The 19,270-nt window shown below is 48.8% G+C and overlaps 2 protein-coding genes across 4 annotated transcripts in view; one reads left to right on the forward strand and one right to left on the reverse strand.

Moving 5' to 3' along the window:
• The window catches only part of LOC142814278 (uncharacterized), a 292,392-nt gene that overhangs the window by 150,894 nt on the left and 122,228 nt on the right, over positions 1-19,270 (reverse strand). Inside the window, exons 1-2 of one of the 2 annotated variants that reach the window (XM_075892794.1) lie at positions 17,021-17,676; positions 5,499-5,547 (exon numbers count right to left, since the gene is read on the reverse strand). The exons of the other annotated variant lie outside the window; for it this stretch is intronic. Coding sequence (XP_075748909.1) covers positions 5,499-5,547; positions 17,021-17,128 — 157 coding nt within the window. The 5' untranslated portion in view covers positions 17,129-17,676. Of the gene's footprint in view, positions 1-5,498; positions 5,548-17,020; positions 17,677-19,270 lie in introns of those variants that run through there. 2 annotated transcript variants of the gene reach the window in all.
• LOC119171991 (semaphorin-5A-like) overlaps positions 7,699-19,270 on the forward strand; it is a 169,709-nt gene continuing 158,137 nt past the window's right edge. The window contains exon 1 of one of the 2 annotated variants that reach the window (XM_075892792.1): positions 7,699-8,605. The gene's annotated coding sequence lies outside the window, so the exon portion shown is untranslated. The remainder of the gene's footprint in view (positions 8,606-19,270) is intronic. The other variant, XM_037422922.2, reaches the window with a different exon arrangement.

The following is a 19,270-nucleotide window of genomic DNA, read 5'->3' on the forward strand; positions in this document are numbered from 1 at the left end:
AGAACCAGGTGTTTTCCAAGAAAAAGTGCTAAATACCATGATGCAATACATTGGCAATTATTCTGATTTTATATGTATAGTGCATATCTATATTATTGGTATATATACCCGCATTTTCGTCGCATTCATTACAGCTACAATGTTCTCGGTAAAATATGGCCATCAGAATAATCAATTCAACTAACCTGGTGTGCACACAATTGTGTATTCGAAGAGTCTGTCGTACCTCCATACCAGCCGTAGCTAGTAAGAACGTAGCATCGATTACTAACATATTAGCTTCGTAACTTTGGAAGAAGGTAGTGGAACTTGCTACTTTTGGGTAGCAACGGCTTGTCACATATGTTACAACCATATTATAGTAATGGGAGTAGTAGTAACTATTGCTACATATGCCGTTACTAACAGGAAGTAGTAATGGCAAGGCCAGTAACAGTTACTACCCTTGTTGTTGCTACCTGCTGTTAGTAACAGCAACGGTAGTAAGGATTCCTACCCTTGCTTTTACTAGCTGCTGCTAGGAACGGCAAGAGTAGTAACAGTGACTACGCTTGCCGTTACTAACTCCCGTTACTAACAGGGTTGTAACATATGTGACAAACTGTTACTACCCAAAAGTAGCAAGTAGCACTACTTTTTTTTTAAGAGTGTACCGGGGTCTAGAATATGTATATACTTGCTCTGAAAGCGGGTGCGAGAGCGAAAAAAAAAGTTGGTCTATACCTAGCTTCATTGTGTGCGTAGTATACAACTAAATCGAAACTATAGCAAATCGCCAGGGTTCAAAGTTATGAACAGCCACAAACGAAGACGAGGGGAGCAGATAATTTTCTTCCGGTAGAAATCAAGATGTCAGGCTAAATCAACGTTGTGGGCTGGTACTGAGCGTTAGTTGTAAAAAAGTGGTGTAAACATAGAAGCACGGGGTGTATTAGTCATTCGAATTAAGGTACTGGTAATTGTACCTGAATAGCGGTACACCCTTCGGAATATCTTATCCAGCTCCCCATGTTCTCGTACTCCCAACGCAGCCACAGCGATTGCTATTCGACCCGCAGGTGCGTTCATCTTGTAGCCACGTCAAGTGTTCATAGTCCCGTACCAAGCAGGCGAGCACTTTCCGCCCAAGCGAAGGAATGCTACACTCCTGTGACCACCACGTCGGGGTCAGCTCGCGTGGACGAGCGCCATCGGTACACACACGAGGGGCTCAGCGAGGGAGCAGCCCCGTTTTACCGTGGCGACCATTAATACGCCTTCGTCGACTTCAATTAGCAAATAATGCCGGTACAGCCACGAAGAGACCCGCGACAACGGCGAGGAACAAGCGAGAACTTAATTACAGATCGAAATCAGACTCCGGCGCGGTCGTCTGCGGTTCCCGGCAGAATAGATGCATGCACGCTATGCGGAGAGGGGAAACGCCGCCAAGTGCCACCGTTTTGTCCGCGGTCCCCACGGCACTTTTCCGTGAACACCATTAATTAGAATCGACAGCGTGCCCGCGGACAAGCGAGAACGGCGGACCAACACGGATACGAAGTTCCGTTGCTACACGCCTCGCTCACGCTGATTGTCGCCAGCAAAGAGTGCGCGAGGTTTCCCAGAGCATGAACCGAGTTTTTGTCGCCTCCTCCAGCAGACAGCAGACGTACACGGCACGACCGTTACGTTTTGGCGCGATTAATGATCGCATGTAAGTCCCCACGACAACAAAACAGTGGACGAACGAATTCTAGCGGGAAACACCATCGTGTATACTATATACGTCGTGTAAAAAATATATCCGCCCCTGCCTGCCGTTGATCGTTTCGAGGCAGTGGAGATATGCAAGGAACGTCGAGGTTACTCGCATCCGCGAATTCGCGGATGCGGTGATTGATGGGTGCAAGGACTGTCGACACCACAAGATGGCGGAGTAAAACGATTATGTTGATACATTGTTTTCGCATAAAGCATTCCTTTGATAGGCAGCTGATACGGCCGACGGAATGGGATACGAATATCAGTTATTTCAGAAATTCCCACAAGAGAAAAGTAGTCCTGACCGAGTCCATCAGAGCTAAATAATTACATCTATTTCATTCGCGAGCTGTCTCTTTGTGTGTTCGTAAATAGCTTTACTTCATCAGCTTTTTCGTGACATCCGTGATTACTATGTGGACTTATCGTACGCATTATTACGCACACAGCACAGTTTCGTTTTCACTTAAAAAGGGGTAGCGGGCGTCAATACCAGGCGCAAGTTTCTACTAACAATTTATAATTCGTATCGGATCACTGAGTCATCAATGAATACCAGAACTTGAAGTCAGTGCATGCAATATAGCTACAGACCAGGCCCGGCCATTAGCACGTGGCAACAGTATAGGTATACGGTTCGTTGTGTGGAACGTCGCTAAGACTACACATGACTGGTTCACGTGCCACCATATTGGTCTATATGCACACTGCCGTTTCGTGCGTTCAGCAACTAAACGAACGGTGCTACGGTGGATGTACGCACATAAAAACGAAGGCGGTTAATGCGTTCGGCGTTCCCTGACCTTTTTAATTACGTCACGATGTACAAAAAAACAAAACGTTCGTTTGACAACCTAAGGGTGTCGCCCGTATGTATTACGCAAGATCATCTATATATGTTAATATAAAGAACATTACAAATCTTATACATTGTTTATAAACGCTCAATTGGTTAGACTTCTTATGCGATACCCTAAATACCCTCTGCAAAAACAAATAACGAGCGCGTTATTCGATCCTGGCATTTCCCGTCTTCTCCGCGCTACTCGTGACGCCAGAAGTTTGTTCACGTGACGTCATGAAGCAACAAGCTCTCGATTGGACCATATACGAGTGATATCGGTTGTGAATTGTATCTCGCCCTGCTTTGCCATGCAGTCGAATGGCCGTTCCACCTTGTCTCACAAGACAGCGTCGGCTATCATCTGATTTCCCTCCATTTTGTGCATTTTCGACGGCACGGGCGGACATAACAGCGCGTGGCTGAAAAGCACGAACTAATGATAAGCTCAATTCCTGCTGACATTGTACCCGTGTTTCATCACAAATAAGTGGCGAGATGGAGATGTCACCAATAGGAAAGGTTTAAATGAAGGCGAGAAAAAAAAAAAAACTCTCGTCTTTGAACTCGGGGTGGTTCAGGGGCCCTTCAAACAGCTATTATCTCTTTCTCTCTCTCTGCGCATACAGTACGTACATGTAAAGACTTTTCAAGTTTTGGCACACGATTTATATACCATTGTCCGTACAACAGAGTTGCCTACAATTATTGCAGAACCCCGAATGGTCTCTTTGCAGGGCCTTCAGTCGAAAATATGTATGCAGGAGGACAGCCATAAGATATTCTACAGCCTTTGTGTTAAGGCAAATAAAGATTCTTGTAGTTCTTCTAATAAAACTTTCCAGGAGTAGGCAGGAGCCTCACCCCAAGTTGGCTTCTCTGCGATGCTTCAGCGTTGCGGTGAAGACACACAGAGGTGGTAAACATGTTGCGTCACCACGCGGCTGATGATACGAAATAAGATTTTGTTGTTTCTTTTTTCCTTTCGGCACAGAATGCTCAATATACGTTGCTTCCTTCTGGGCGGCCAATCTTTAACGCCTGCCGCGGTCGCGTTGCATCACTGAATCCAATAAAGTTGCTTCACTTGGCGGCTTGTGTATAGAGACCACATTACTGAGAACATTCCATTCAGCGAGACACCGACCTCGGTCACTCTATTAGCGTGCTATTAGGGCAACGTGCTTCCGTTCACTCTATATTTTCTTTCCCGGCACCTAATGTAGTTCTATCACATCTTAGAGAGAGAGAGAGAGAGAGAGAGAGAGAGAGAGAAAGGGAGAGAGGTACTACTTTTTAGGAGAAACAAAGCACAAACACATATTATATATTTTGCCGCCGCTTAACCTACTACCTCGTAGTTCGTCTATTCTTTATTAGCCGCGTGGCCTCAATTAATCGGCGATAAGTTTTCCAGTGACCGCGTTTCTCTCTTTTCTGGCAAGGTCGGTAATAAATCAGAGGTGGCTTTTCGTATGCTGACCAGAATGGAACTGATCCAACAAATTAGAAGGCTCTTTTTATTACCACGTCATTAAAACACTGTGCGTCCGCGCTCCACCGACGAGTAAGATTCTGTCAAGAACAGGTCAGTCGGCTATCCCGCGCAACACGCCCCGCCCCGATGGTCTAGTGACTAAGGTACTCGGCTGCTGACCCACAGGTCGCGGGATCGTGTCCAGGATGCAGCGGCTGCATTTCCGATGGAGGCGGAAATGCTGTAGGCCCGTGTACTCAGATTTGGTTGCACGTTAAGGAACCCCAGGTGGTCGAAATTTCCGGAGCCCTCCACTACGGCGTCTCTCATAATCATATGGTGGTTTTGGGACGTTAAACCCCACATATCAATCGACTATCAACAACACAGTGCGCTAGGCTTTACATCATGCGAATTGCGCAACGAGCCGGTTGTTTGAAGGCCCGCAGATTACAAAGTTTTCAGCAGGCATAATCAATCATCCTCATCATCGACAACAGTATTACAGTGCGCAACAGCGCAGATGTGCGTGTAAATTTACGGACGCCTAGTGGTATACTTCGCCAATACGCAACAGAATTAATTATGGCGTTACGGGCTCCGTGACCACTTCCTTAACTTGGGGTAGGCCGGAACTAGTATGGGAGGTTACTAATGTTTAACGATTGTGACGGTCTGCTCATGACATGAATAACGTGAAAATCCCGTAACTTATGCGAGTGGCTGTATACTTAATGATGCCGTATGCCACACAAGACTGCCGTTCTGCGCGGTGACATTATGTGTGTGCGTGTAAGCTTCCCCTCTCTTTCTCTATTTCTTTACTCTTTCAATCTCCCATTCCCCTTGTGCAGGGTAGCATACCGGTTATGTCAAACGGGTCAAGACCCCTGCCTTTCCTCTCTTTCGTCTTTCCTTCCCTCCTCCCGTCGCGTACGACATCAAAGCCTTTCCTCAACATTCGTGTGGCACATACCCGTACACTACGGGTCACGGTATGCGGGTATGTACCACTGGTGTTCATCTACCGAAGCAACGCCGAGAACAGACACTTGTAACCTACATGTGAAAGCGTTAGGAAAAACCGACATGGGCAGCATTCACCCGACAGATGCAAAGAATACATGTCACGGTCACAGCCGGAATCGAACCCGAGCATACTGCGTGGCAATGAAGTATTCAACCACAGAGCCACGTCAGGTCTCTGAACTGCTTTGAGAAACGAACCTATGCAGGCGTAATGCTGATGAAACGTCAATTGCGGTTGCAGTGCTGCCCATCAATTTTTTTTAAACAATACTTATGAACTCCAATGATAAATACGTCACGTCCGGTTAGCGTCAAGTGTAGTTAAGCGTCATGCACTGAAGTTGGTCAACGTGGCCCAGTGCAGCGCTACCATTCTCGCAAGCACAAGCGGTATAAATTTCAACTTACCACATTTGGTGCCGGTAATACTCGTGTTCCTCTGGGTATCATTGCGCAACTGTAAACAAATGGTTACATAAAACATATGCGACAGTACAACACACATGTCTAGGCGTACAAAATCTGTACATATGTTTATCGTTGTTTCGTAACGTTTAGCTCAACGAAAAAATTACACCACTGTCACCTACCCTCCGCGTGGTTCGTATGACATCAACTCCCATGGTAGGTGAGATGTGTCGATTTTTTTTTATTGAGTGTCATGTAGTTATGCTAACTCCTCCGCACGTGAGCGCGAAGAAAATCGCATCAGACGCCACGCATGAAAAATTTTCACAACGTGTTTCGCGCCAGTTCTAGTGCTTGATGCTTTGCAGAAAAGCCACCTTCGGATTTAAATGACTAGTGTCGATATCGTACAATCTCTTACAACTGCACACAGACCACGAAAGACCGCAGAAGTGAGGTCACTTTGTTGACTTTTAGAGGTATTTCAGTGCCAAATATCTCCGCACTTTATCTTTCCCACTTTAACGTTTTTAATATTTTAAAAAAAAATATTAAAAACGAGGGCATCGCATTTTCGCGGCTTTTTTTCTCTTTTTTTGCAGCTAAGCACACACCGCCAAAAGATTAGGTTGCATTTCCCTTTAATAACTGAGCACATCACAGGTGGTCAGTCAAGAATCAGATACAACCAGAAGAATACCAGCTCTTTAGAAAGCAAAAAAAAAAGGAGGGGGGGGGGGAGAAACGTAGTTGGTGGGATGTGTTGGGGAAGCAGATCAGTCTAATGGAAGGGCTTAATGTAGTACAATCTTTTTTTTTTTTCTTACGGTCGCATTTATGCATCATAATCTATGCGTAGTGTAACGCAAAACTGAATATTGTTCTTGTTGTTTCACTTTTTTTCCTGCCTCAAAGTCAACTGAGCAGATTCAGTGTTAACATCCATGTCACGTGTCAATAATAATAATAATAATAATAATAATAATAATAATAATAATAATAATAATAATAATAATAATATGTGTGGCTTACCATCCCAAAACTACCATATGATTACGAGAGCCGCTATAGAGGAGGGCTCCGGAAATTTCGACCACCTGGGGTTCCTTAAAGGGTCCCTGAAACGGTTTTTTCACATTCCGTTTTTGATTAGACGACTACTGGATCATCTCATTGGCACCAAAAGTTCAATCGAAACACCCATTATTAACCGAGCTACGAGTACTAAACAAGTACCCTCCTCCTTCGCTGCGTCTTTCACCCTCAACTGCCCTCAACTCTTCCTTCGAGCTACCGGGGCTAAGCTCCGCCTTCTCGGCGCCTGCGTCACGATGTGGTACCGGCAGCCGATACCGGCAGCCTGTGCTGCGTGTTCCACAGCCAATCAGATCAGCAGGAAATGATGACGTCAGTGGGGCAAAGCGGGTCGCTTTGCCCCACTGTGTGTGGGCGGTTGAAAACGCGTTTGGCCGAGTCGCAGCAATCTGCATCGATCTGGAGCATTTCGCAGCTTTAAAGCGTTGTAATAAATTACACAGTTTACGCAGAGCGCTAAAATCGGTCTCTAAATTACCCTTGAGACTTTGTCTACCAGCCCAATGTGTTTGTAAACAGATTGTGAGAAGAGCCTGCACCACTACTGTATCGCAGGTGTGTGTTTGTAAACAATCGAAACCATATAAGGGTCCCTTTAACGTGCACCAAAATCTGAGCCCACGGGCCTACAGCATTTTCGCCTCCACCAAAAATGCAGCCGCAGCAGCCGGGATTCGATACCACGACCTGCGGGTCAGCAACCGAGTGACTTAGCCACTATACCATCGCGGCGGGGCACGTGCCAAGGAAGCAAGGAGTATACGAGACCAATTTAGGCAAAGAAACCGAAAAATACTGCGACTCAGTTGCACTCACAACATATTCTCGAGAAAGCAGGAAAAAACGTTACTATCGCAGCAATACTGCAGAAGACGTTGAGGAGAGCGTCTCCATCAAGAAGGGGGAAGTGCATGATCAGCGACCCGAAGGGGCTGCGCGCGATGCAACGGAAATTGAGCATCGCAAGAAACGCGCGAATCTCTAAGGCAAAGAACTAAATAAAGGATATGAAACAATAGAGAGAGGGGGAAGGGGGGTCCCGAACGCGCGCGAAGCACGGATAGCGGGTAAAATGAAGCGGTAGGGCGTGCTTTTTCTATGGAGGGAGCAGCAGAAACAAGAAAAAAAAAAAAAGAGGATGCAACCCAGGCCGCTCAAGGTTGAAAAGTCGGGCGTTGTTCCGCATGATCCACACTAGGCGAGCACAAACTGCAGAAAGATAGAGAGGAGAAAAGAAATGAGGGGAAGGCAGCGTTCGGAGGGAGAGACGAGCATGTGGAGAGAGAAGAGCGGTAAGGGAAGCCGAGGAGCGCCTGCTGGCCTGAAGAAGAAGATGAAGAACGGGGGCCCTGCCGAGGCGATACGAGGGAGAGTGCGCGAAGGAGGAAGGATGCCGAGGAGGAGAAGCCAGCCGGTTTCTTCCCCGCCAGGCTAGATAGCAGAGGGGATCAGGGCTTCGTCCCCTCAGGAGTACCAACTTCCAGGAGGACGAAGCCGAGCAAGAAGGGAGGGTTCTCTCTCTCCACCAGACTGTATTCTTCCTCTCCTCACCGGTGGCCGCCCGCTGCAAACTTGCGCGCTCCACACGGCCTGCAAACCGGCGGCTGCTGTCGCGGCGAACGAGCTGATTGTGCTGCACGCGCAGTCGTCCGCTACTCGCGGCGGAGGCATTTTTTCCTGCTGGCACCAACGTGTGCTTCCCAAAAGCGGCCACACCGCGCAGATACTCCAGAGAGTGATCGGCTGGATTACCCACACCTCCTCCGTCCCGCGGCTGGAACGCTGTCAGCGGTCTTGTGAAACCCACTGTGCTCTTGAGATTTATATCCCGTTTTTTTTTTTTCTTGATTCAACGTGATTTCCTGGATTCGCGGGTGCTTCTGGCCCCGTGTTTGTTGCTCGGTGCTGGTGCTTTTTTTGATTGTGACTTGAGGGGGCTGCAAAGCCCGCATCGGTCGTCAAGCGCCGGCGTGCTCTAAGGAGAGGATTGTGTGCGCGGCACCCCGGAAAAGGTAAGAAAGCAATCACGCCCTTCTTACTTCGTTTGCGAGCAAGATGCGAAGGCGTGTTTCGGGTGGAGACGGGCGGTCGTCGTTCGTTCGCCTCCCTCACGTGGTGGTGGTGGTGGACGCGGCGCCCCGGGAACAGCGGGGGGCACCGACCCGCCCGGCATCGTCTTGCCACTCGCGGGCGCACGTCTTGGCCCGGATCTTGCGCAGCTGCTGTCACCGTCCCGGACAGCTGCCAACTAAATGTGGCCACTGCCGGTGCCACTGTCAAGCATCACTACGCAAAGCTCAAAAAAGCGATAGGCACAATCTTTATTCGAGACAGAAAGGCTACTTTTTTACTACTTGAGATATTATAACGCCAGACTCCTGACCCCTCCGGCTTGCGGACACAGGAGCTGGAAGACTCCAACCTAGCATGCTACGCAGTTGAACAGATACGGACTATCAAAACGTTTCATTTCTCTGCCTGCATTCCTCGTCCCAGATCCTAACTGTAAGAGTAGAGGGATATAGCAACATTACGAAAGGCGCACTCGAAACCCGGATGCTTGCGGTGACTGGTAACTTGCTATCATTGAAAACAATTCATAAACTGTTCCTCCTTCACATTCTATTAAAACGATGAAGCCCAGTTACTAACATCAGATATAAGGTATCTGAGCGTGTGCGTTCTCTTCGAACTCGAGCAGTACCCAGCCAAGTCACGGCCCGTACTGCAAGTTTTTACAACTTTCAAGCGAAGTGAATATTCGTTCCAACTTCCGTATAGTATGTAACTCATCGCCGTCATCAAGCATGTGCGGTGTGCCTTGTTTGTTTACATCTGTTGCGTCCAGGGATGACGCCACGACGACAGGACCACCGCGTTTTATCACGAGCCTGTCAGAACGCGAGGCGGCAAACTCCCTTGCGCTCCACGAGCGTCATTGGCTTGGCCGGTGAGGTCATGTGATCGCGTTGTCCTAATCTTATCCAATGACGGCGCAGAGTCCAAAAAGACACGAAGAACGCCGCGACTTCAACGGCTAGAACGTGCAAATATTTGGCGTACGGCGTTTTTGTTCGCGTCTGAATTCGTCGGATAATTAAGCACTGTGCGCCGAAATCTGCGGCCAGCCCCGATCATTTGGCACAAATAGGTGCGACATTTCGATATCGAAGCTGTGCCTGCGTTTTCGCGGCGTTTGCCTACTCAGGTCGCGTGCCGAAGTTGGCAAAGCGTCGGCTGCACACGGTGCCAAGATTTGATTTTCGTAGCAATCCAAACATATCGGTTGTGGCAGCTAGTGCGTGAGACCTTTGGCTTCACCGCAATGTAGGTATATGATGATCAATCAAATTGTGGGTGCTTGCAAACAAGCTTGTGCGGCGGCTTCTTGCCAAGAAGACGCGATGGTGGTAAACGTGACTGCATGGTGATTAAGGGATGGCAAAAAAAAAAAATGATGGCGCACTTCGAGACCTACCTGACGTACTCTAACCGCACGTTCTACCACAGAGAACATCTGGTGTTGCGATCTTTCACTGTACATAATTGGTTCGATCTCCGTTCCATTGGCTTCAGTCGTCCCATCTAAGCTATTTACTAGGCTTTCTTTTTCTGTGCAAGTTTCCGCGCGGATTTGCAAACGCTGCAAGCCTAGATCCCCTTCAGATCATTGCTCTCACGAACCAGTATTTTGCTTTCAATAATTGAAGCCACAAGAACGAACTTTACACAGTATCCTTGCTATTTCCAGCCATACTTGCTAGCACCAGGAGACAACAATACAGCCAAGGGTTCCTTCTAGTAGCTTTTAGCAGGAAACACGCCCATAAGACTCTATCCCCACGACCAACGTGACCACGGACGAATGTCACGTGATTCTGATCACTCCGTAACAATCCGCGGGCTCGTACCGCGATTTGGTCCGCCGTGTGAACGCATCTTTAAAGCCCGAAAGCAATCCCGGCAAAAGTTGCAATACCGAGGAATATCGTGGTGCAACACTGTGAAACACACGCTATACTGGGCTTCGGGGAACGCACAGCACAGTCCGCACGATCAGCCGGTCGCCAATAAAAGTCCGGCAAGGCACGAGCAAGGACTTTCGCCCGCAGCCGCCACGACGATGCCGTGTGTGCCGACCGTGGAGACGCCCAGCCGAGCGGTAATGCATGCAAGAAAAGAAAGCAGAGAGAGGAGGGGAACCTGCGCGGGGCGATCACGCCACTCTTTCCGCGAAAGCGGTTTCGTGCCTCTACCGGTGCTCTGAAGCGAGGCAGTCAGTCTTCACGACGTCGGCTGAAAGGACCAGCTGGCCTGTGTGCTGCCTCTTCAGGCGCCGCCGCTGGTCTACCCCACGGTCTTTGTGACGAGTACGCATATTCTCCCACCCCCGCCCAGCGCGGCTTTCCCCCTACTCGCTCACGCTCCACAGATGGCTGGCTGCTACACCTGGACCCATCGGTGCTGTGCAGCGGGACGAAGGCTACAGGACGCATTCAGTCACCAGTAGAGAAGAAACGCACACACACACACACACACAAAAGCCAGTTCCTCGCCCTTCTTCATTAAGCATCATAATCACTTCAATCGTTTCTTTACTCACTCCCCATCTCGTCACTTGACCTGCGTGACACCTACTACTACTACTACTACTACTACTACTACTACTACTACTACTACGACGACGACGACGACGACGATGACACAGAGTAGAATGCCGGAGCGTCGCGCTGTAAAAGGCAGTTTTCTGTCCGAAGTTCACCTACTCGGACAGCACGGCATGGTGCAGTGTAAATGAACGCACCATTATAGAGTAATCAAAGCAACTTAACATTGTAAAAATTGCAATGTTTTTCAGTTATGGTGCGGCACGAAGTCGTGTACTGTCCAATACACGTCCAATACGCACGAGTTTCTAGCGCTCTTTTGATTTTCACGTGCTGACTGTGGTATCTTGAGTATGCCAGCTAGCGAGTTATAGTGTGTCCTGCTTTCACAGCATTCGATGGCTACTTTTTGAATTGAAAGCTTGCTGAAGTTAAAACGCTATGAAACGTGTCTGTATTGCATGTGGGAGTAGCTTAAGATAGTCTAATGTCATTTAGAGTATCGCCGTCAATGTTTCGCATCATCATCTCCATTTCGTCTTATTTATTCACTCCCCCCTCTGATCACGTGACCGGCGTGACGCCAGCACGAGGCGGACTAAGACGTCTTCACAGTAAAAAAGAACAAAAAAACTCCCCTTAAACTATAACTTTTGTTCAAATAAAACTTTAGCCGATTCTCATGCTGAGCATCTATCTAGCGAAGCGGTTCAACCAATGACGAAGATCACCACTGGCGAACAGAATTGACTCTGTGAATTCGGCCTTGTCCTGCGTCGGTGAGACCAAACGTTCTTTCGATGCTGGCAAATGAATCATTGTGATGTTTCTCTTCGAGATGTGCATGGCACGTCGCATGCGAACCAGAACACGCGCGTCGTTTCCGGGAATCGTCGGCGAAGCGCGCTGCAAGCCGCCGCTATTCATCCCGTCCCACTTCGTCGATTGCAGCTGCGAAGCCGTCGAATGCTAATGTAAACGACGTCGCCGCCTCCACCGCTAAAGACGCATCGACGAAGTTGGCTCGGTCGGACGCCTTCCAGCGCTCAAAAAGAAAAGCGTGCGCCGCCCATTCCGCGACTGTATAGACGATTTCACGTAAGCCACACGGGCGCCGCCGTCCATGACTGTTGAACGAGTGTTTTCCTCATTCTGCGAACCGCGACGTGAACTATAGTATAGTCATGAAACGTAGAACACACCAACCCAACAGTTTTCATACGTATGCGTCTGTCGTAGCGCTGTTCATTCAGTTGTTAAAATTACAACAAAACAGCGAGGATAAATCCCTATATGGAGGCACCGAAACCCATCCGTTTGTACACTCCTCTAAATGCGACACATTGTAGGGCGGATTGCGAGCAGGGGTTTCAGTAGAGGTTTTTTTTTGAGCTCGACTGAACGCTCACCGTACACGGGACTAAAAGTGGAAGAAAAAAGTACTATAGTGCACCACAGTGTACCGTACTATCGTACAATGTTATAATCAAGCGGTAATGTGAACTAGAAGATTCATAAACGTTCAAAGAAAACCACGTTCAAAGGAAACCACGTTCAAAGTAAACAACCAGTAAAGCCCTGTATTGATACCAGCACAATATCAACGTTAGCTATCACTTGTTTATAGTAATTAAGTATTGTCTAACATATTGGCTAATGGTTGGCTACAGTTCGGTTTCAGCTGGATACTGTTGCCGGTGTATGACATGAGCACTTGGCGTTTCGCACACGCGGCAGTTTCTCCGCGAAAAAAAAAAAAATCGACCTTGTCGTTTAATTGCTGAATCGATATCATTTATCTTTACCCATCGATTATTGTGATTTCCGCGAATTCATCGTATAATGAACACGTGCTCACAAGAGAAAAGAAAAGGGTAGCCCCGCGGTCTGCGATAGGTTCTTGAGCCAGAAGGACCAGATGTGCTAACAGATAGCCATATATAGGGCACTTATTTAAGTAAAATATTTCTTTGTATACCGATCTGACGGCATTATTATTGCCCGCACGTAGCGCCTACATAGCTTATTTGCCAGGAACGCTGGCAGCCTTCCAGTACACGTTATACTAAACCAGCGGTGCACCGTATGTGACCACAGGTGTGCAGCGCCTGTTAGCGATTCAACCAGCATGCAAATCGCTACTCAGAGTTTCATCTGCGTACAACGATTGCAGCAACGGCCCGAACAAAGCTGTATGAGTGAGGGACAACTTTGAATTGTGACAGTGCCTGGATAATTGTGCACACTGTCCAAGGAAAACGGAGCCGTTATGACCAACAAGGCCAACACGAATTATGAGACTTGCACGCGAAGCATTGACTGGACTGCCTGCATGGTTGAGTTGTAGCTGCCGATTAATTACTCACATAACGTGCTTCGCTAGCGTTTCCTTTTTTGCTATAATCGCGCCGTAAGTGCCGAACTTTTACACGTAATGGTTTGCCTCGAAAATAATTAACACTCGGGCTTCATACGCGTCGAGGGAAAACCTGGCACAATGACGCACTTCTCACTAATTATTTTTCTTATAAGCGGCAAATGCGAGAGCTAGAACAGAAAGTAGCAACCTTGGATCGACCATGTTTAGCTCGTGAAGTTCGGTAACGGTACGAGCGCGACATGTAAAGCCAAAGCAATTTTCCGGTAGCTGAACCCGTTAGGCACGTCGAAGGTGATTGTTCTGACAGCAGGATGGGGTTCGCCGTCGTAATTCAGCACTGTTTCTTCGCACATGCATCTCATTAAACCAATATGAAAAAAAGAAGAAAAAAGGTCTAGCCGCAATTCATATGTTCCACGCTGCCGAATGCAGTCGTAACAGTTCGTTGCACATGAGTTGTACAGCGATAAGACCCAATAATAGCACACCCAAAGGACAGACGGGCGTGTAAGTGATTAGTTACGGAACGTGCCAAAGGCGGAAATACGATACTCGCCCTTGAAACGCCCGCGATATTGGTCGCGAATGGGGTTTGCAGTCACTATAGCAAAGGACAGACAGCATATATATATATCAAGGCCTAGCCTGGAGCGGCGTAAAAAGTCTGCACACTGCTTGCACTTTCATCAGTTTCAACTAAACGACCACGTCGTCCGCAACACAATGTATATTTTTTTCCCTGCTTTGAGTCGCTTTCCTCTGCATATACGTAATTTACTCATGCTCTATTTTCTTTGGCGACGGTGGTAGACAGTGCACTGAACAGTGCTTATGGAGTTCGGACAAGCAGAAAGTTCACACTGCCATAACTGCGCTCCATCGAGACTATAATAAATTATGTTGTACATATGTACAACGTATTTTATTTGAATGCCGAGCTTATGCCAATGAGCGTGCGCTCTATATGAACACAGCATGCATCTGTTAACCCAAAGAACTTGATCAGTTGATTGTGTCGTGGGCCCTTTAAGCTGCTTCACGCAACAGAGGCATGCGATGAAACTTTTATTCGCGTATTTAGACAATATCGGTCAGCTCAACAAACTGTAGTGGCACCTTGAAAACTTGTAATAAGCCATTCTGGCAGCACACGTCCCCGCCCAAGAGACAAAAAACTGCCCGTCTGTTTTTTTTTTTTTCCTTTTTGACATTTAATGATCTTTCTCTCTCTCTCTCTCTCTCTCTCTCTCTCTCTCTCTCTGTATTTCAGTCCCCAATACCCTTCCCCATGTATAGTAGACAGTCAGCGATATATAGAGACGCCGGCTAAATTCTCTGCCGTTGAATAACTATAGCTCTCTCTTGCTCTATTCTTTGGCATGTCTGCGAGAATCACATGCATTTGCGCCTCGAGCGCCATAAAAGTTGCGAATTAATTGTATGAAGCTGTTCGCAAAACTGTCCAACGTAAAATGCGTGCTTGCTAATTTCTCGGAAGGTATACGTGGATTGGCAGTGACCTCCTGCCACGCCTTACGCTGACAGTTCACGTCAACTCGACCAGTGCCTTCACCAAGAGATCTATAAGAATTCAGGCGCGTTTTTTATTGGTTTTTAACTTCACTTGAATAGACACAGCGTCGAGATGTAACTGCGAATCACTGAGCGTTTTTACAAAGGGTGGCATGCCGCTAGCGACGCTGACCGAACGTCCTACAATGCTCGACGATTGTCTCACTGGAGGACTATAATCAAACAAGTGCCACTTAAGTAACCACGTTTCTTGCGCAAAAGCCATACACGGTGTATACTGTAATACAAGAGAGCGCAATATTCATGCTGGCAGAAACGACTGCACGTAATCATTATCGAGCAGGAAAAACTTCAATCGAAGGTTTTCTTGTTTTCCACACTCGGAATATACAAAGCCGCGAGTCCAGCGCCGCACTTTAGGGTCACGTCCCATTGTTCTCCACCTTGCGTTATCGCGAATGGCCTGCTCCGAGAGTTCAAGCCGGACCTTGCGCCGATTCGGTTGTCAAGCGCCGCTTACCTTCAAAGCAAGGTGCGACCGCTTTTTTTCTACGCCAAAGCGGCGGGTATACTTCGTCGGAGCGCAAGCGCACGGACTTCACGGCAAAGGCGCACGCAAAAGGGCGGAGGGTGGAGTGCCTCCCCTCCCCCCTATACTTCTGAGGGGTCGACAAGCCTACCGAATACCATTTCTCAGTCGGAAATGTCCCGTCGGTATTCGAAGTCCACGGGTACAGCCATGCATGTTTTTGGAGATAGTAGCGACCCCTCCCCCCCATTCCTCACGCCTCCTGGGATGATGCATTCCAACAGCTGTTTGCTTACGCTTTTGCACCAGGAAAGCAGGAGAGCAAGGATAGTTGGCGTAGTTGCATCTTGACGTCTCTGTGAGGTGCACTGCACGATGATGAAACCTCTGAATCACGTATGTAGCATACATTTTACTCGCTCGCTGGATTTCGTGCCGACCGACCGGGTTGTGCCCCCGCGATCTCCGACGACAGCGCAGCTCTGGCCGACTGGGCTCCCCCTACGCCATCTCCTGACGCCGACAAGAGCTCTCGCTGAGTGGTGCCTCGTCCTCGGACTTCTGCGACCGTGTCCATATTTCTTATTTTCCCGATCCTTAGTTCTGGATGTAGCTCTCTCCTCCTCCCCTTTCTATTTCTATACCTTTTAATCCTATCCTTTTAATCCCTCCTTACCATCATCCCTCGTAAGCTACTGTTGACGTGTCCTCCGCCTGAGAAACAGTTACGGGGCTCACTTTTATCTTCTTTTCATTTAAGAATTACATAAGTACACCAGCAAGCAGGAGCCGTCGTGAACAACACTTCGTCGCTTTAGTATTTCTGCTTCCATGGCAATCAGACTCAACCGAAGGATGGGTGAGGGGTTCGGTAAAACATTGCCCCCCCCCCCTACCCCGCCCAAACAGATAGATGGATGGATGGATACAAGTTTAGTTGAAAAAAAGATCCTGGTAAATTTGGCTTGGCCCCTAAACCTCCGGGAGCCTTTTGGCCGACATCTCTAGGCAGGCCCGGCCCACCAGTCACAACTGGTCGTCAGAGCCAGTGGCTCTAAGAGGGGCTTCCCACGAGGAAAGGGAAGATTTGGGGATATGGATTTGGGCAGCTCCACAAGCAGTGGAAAATATCAGCCTGGGGTGTCCCGCGGGTGGTGCAATGTAGTTGGTGACGAGCGGAGCAAAATAGGAGAAATCAATGCTTTTGTCTCGAGCTGGCGCCAAACTGAACTCTGTTTAGGGGTGCGGGAGTAGTGTGGGGCAGGAAAATCTCGTCTGCCGTTTCGGTGATAGGAGAGCACAGCGCAAGCATATGACTGTTGGAATAACCTACGAACTAAGAAAGAAATAAAAAAAAAGGTCTGCCAGTTCTACGTACCCCGGACATCGCCGCAGCCGTCGTCGTCCCAGACCCGGAAGCATCACCGTCACTGAAGCGTTGGCCCCTTTCCAACTTTCGTCTCTCCGGTCTGGTGGCAATAGACATTGTTGTCCCCCTTTTTTTACCTTTCCATTACGTCGACGTGGAGGGGCAGCGTACTTTCTCTCCATTAGGCGCCGCGCGGACCCCAATTAGAAGGCAGGCGCGCGCGGCCGCCAACAACGCGAGGGGCAATAGCGTCTGCTGCGCGGGACAGTGGCGGCAGGCTGACCTTAATTGTCCCGCGCCAGTTGATCACACGCACGCGTACACAGAAAGAAGCTCCGAAAACGAAAAGCAGAACGCATTAGCGCCACCTCGCCTCGACTGGAAGCAGCGCGCGTTTCCCGAACGGCTGGCTATGGCCCCGCGTACGCGCGCGCGAATCGCGACTGCGGAGCGTTCCGAACGCTTCCGTCTTGGCCGCGACTCTCAATCTGCCTACGCGAGGAGGCTCCGACCTGTACCCATTTCTGAGGCTTCGCCGTAAGAACATCCACGTCATTACAGGCAACCCGTAAGGAATGCGCACAAGAGGCGAGATTGCGGAAAACGCGCACAGCGCTAAAATCCGCATGCACCGAGCACGCGAAATATGCGGAAGATAGCTGCGGACGTTTTTATTTCAGAAAATTTACCAGACAGTTGCGGCATATTGCATATAGTGGGTCAATAGAGTTGGCCACTGCTCGAGCGCGCCTCACGAAGGAGCCTTGTCGCCTCAGAAATTTGAGTACACTGCTTTCTCAGATAAACTAAAGCAACGAAATGGCGCAATAGCCCGCGTATTCCAAGTGTACCACTAAATAGAGAAAAAGAAAACTGCGTTGAGCTTAGATAAGGCCGCCTGCTCCCATCACTCCCTGCATGCACAGCAAAAAAACAAAGCTCGTGACCATTCATTGTTTGCGAAGTCTTTCACCGCGGCTCACAAAGCTGCGTTCCTCGTAATCACTGCGCTGGAGCTAGCCAAGCAAGTCTTATCAGTTCCGCATAAACACGCTATATGCTGATCACGACAAAAATTCACAGTTTGACCTGCGCCTTTCGAATACGCGCAGAACTCATGCAAATGTGGCACCGATTGTCGCGCGGCTAGGTCGTTCACTTACGGCGCGAAAGCAAAAAAAAAAAAAGGGGGGGGGGGGGGGGGCAATTAACGTTCAAAAGAAAACGCTTCGTAACAAACAATAGGATTAGTCGAGCGTTAAGGAAATGGGCATTTACGCGCTCGTCGTAAGCTACCGCGTCTATATAATCACAGAACGAAGATTAAGAACGGTAATTGCTCGCTTCACTAAAAGCGAAGATTTGCCCGCTTAACGAACTCAAGTCCTCGACAGGCATTCACAGCGTCATAGCGACAAGCGTCACGACCCCGGCCGTCCGGAAGTGCGCCGACTCTTCATATCCACCAACTAATCGTATAGCCTGAATGCGATATGCATGGGCGCGATTAAAATTACCAGCGACTCGGCATCCACAAGCGTGGCTCTGTTTATGGTTCAGCACAGACCGCACCGTCATCTCCGAGTCCCCTAATCAAGTACGATTCCTATACCGCAAGAAAAACGGACCCAAAAGATGACAAGAGACGACATATGCGAGCGCTACTGTCTTCTTTCGCGCCGGCGTTACAAATATTTGTGCAACCAACAGGCCCAAGTCGCCATCACACATCTAACTAATCGAGACGGACAGCTAAATGATGCGGCAACGCCAAGTTCTCCGCCCACTTGTAGATGCAAAAAGTGCGTTGCACTTTATAGGCAGCGTCGCACACTCCTTCCACAGCTCCCGCACCGCACAAGCAGGTCGGGCCGAGCGCAACTTTGTCCGCAATTTATACATGTGTGTCCGCGCACTCCCGCGCATGCAATCAAGACTTGTAAAGAAGCGCAGAGGGAAGAAGACCGTGGCGGCACGATGCCCTCTTGCGGTCGGCGAAGCCATAAATTTACGTACGCGACAACAGCGGCCGACTGACGAGGGAACAACGTCGGACGTCCCGAGCCGCGAACGGCTTCCGGGACGGCGGCAGCCGGTCGGCCAGGCAGGGTCCTCGCTGGCAGCGTGTGTGTAGCCGGCGCGTGTTACAAGAAACGCAGAAAGAAACAAACACAAGCAGCCAAGGTGCAACCTCGAGAGGAAGACGCCAGCGCAGCAGCGCGTCGCGAGAGATTGCTCTATAGAGATAGCCCGGCGCGG

This window comes from Rhipicephalus microplus, chromosome 4 (assembly GCF_043290135.1).
Source record: "Rhipicephalus microplus isolate Deutch F79 chromosome 4, USDA_Rmic, whole genome shotgun sequence".
Classification (NCBI taxonomy): Eukaryota; Metazoa; Arthropoda; class Arachnida; order Ixodida; family Ixodidae; genus Rhipicephalus; species Rhipicephalus microplus.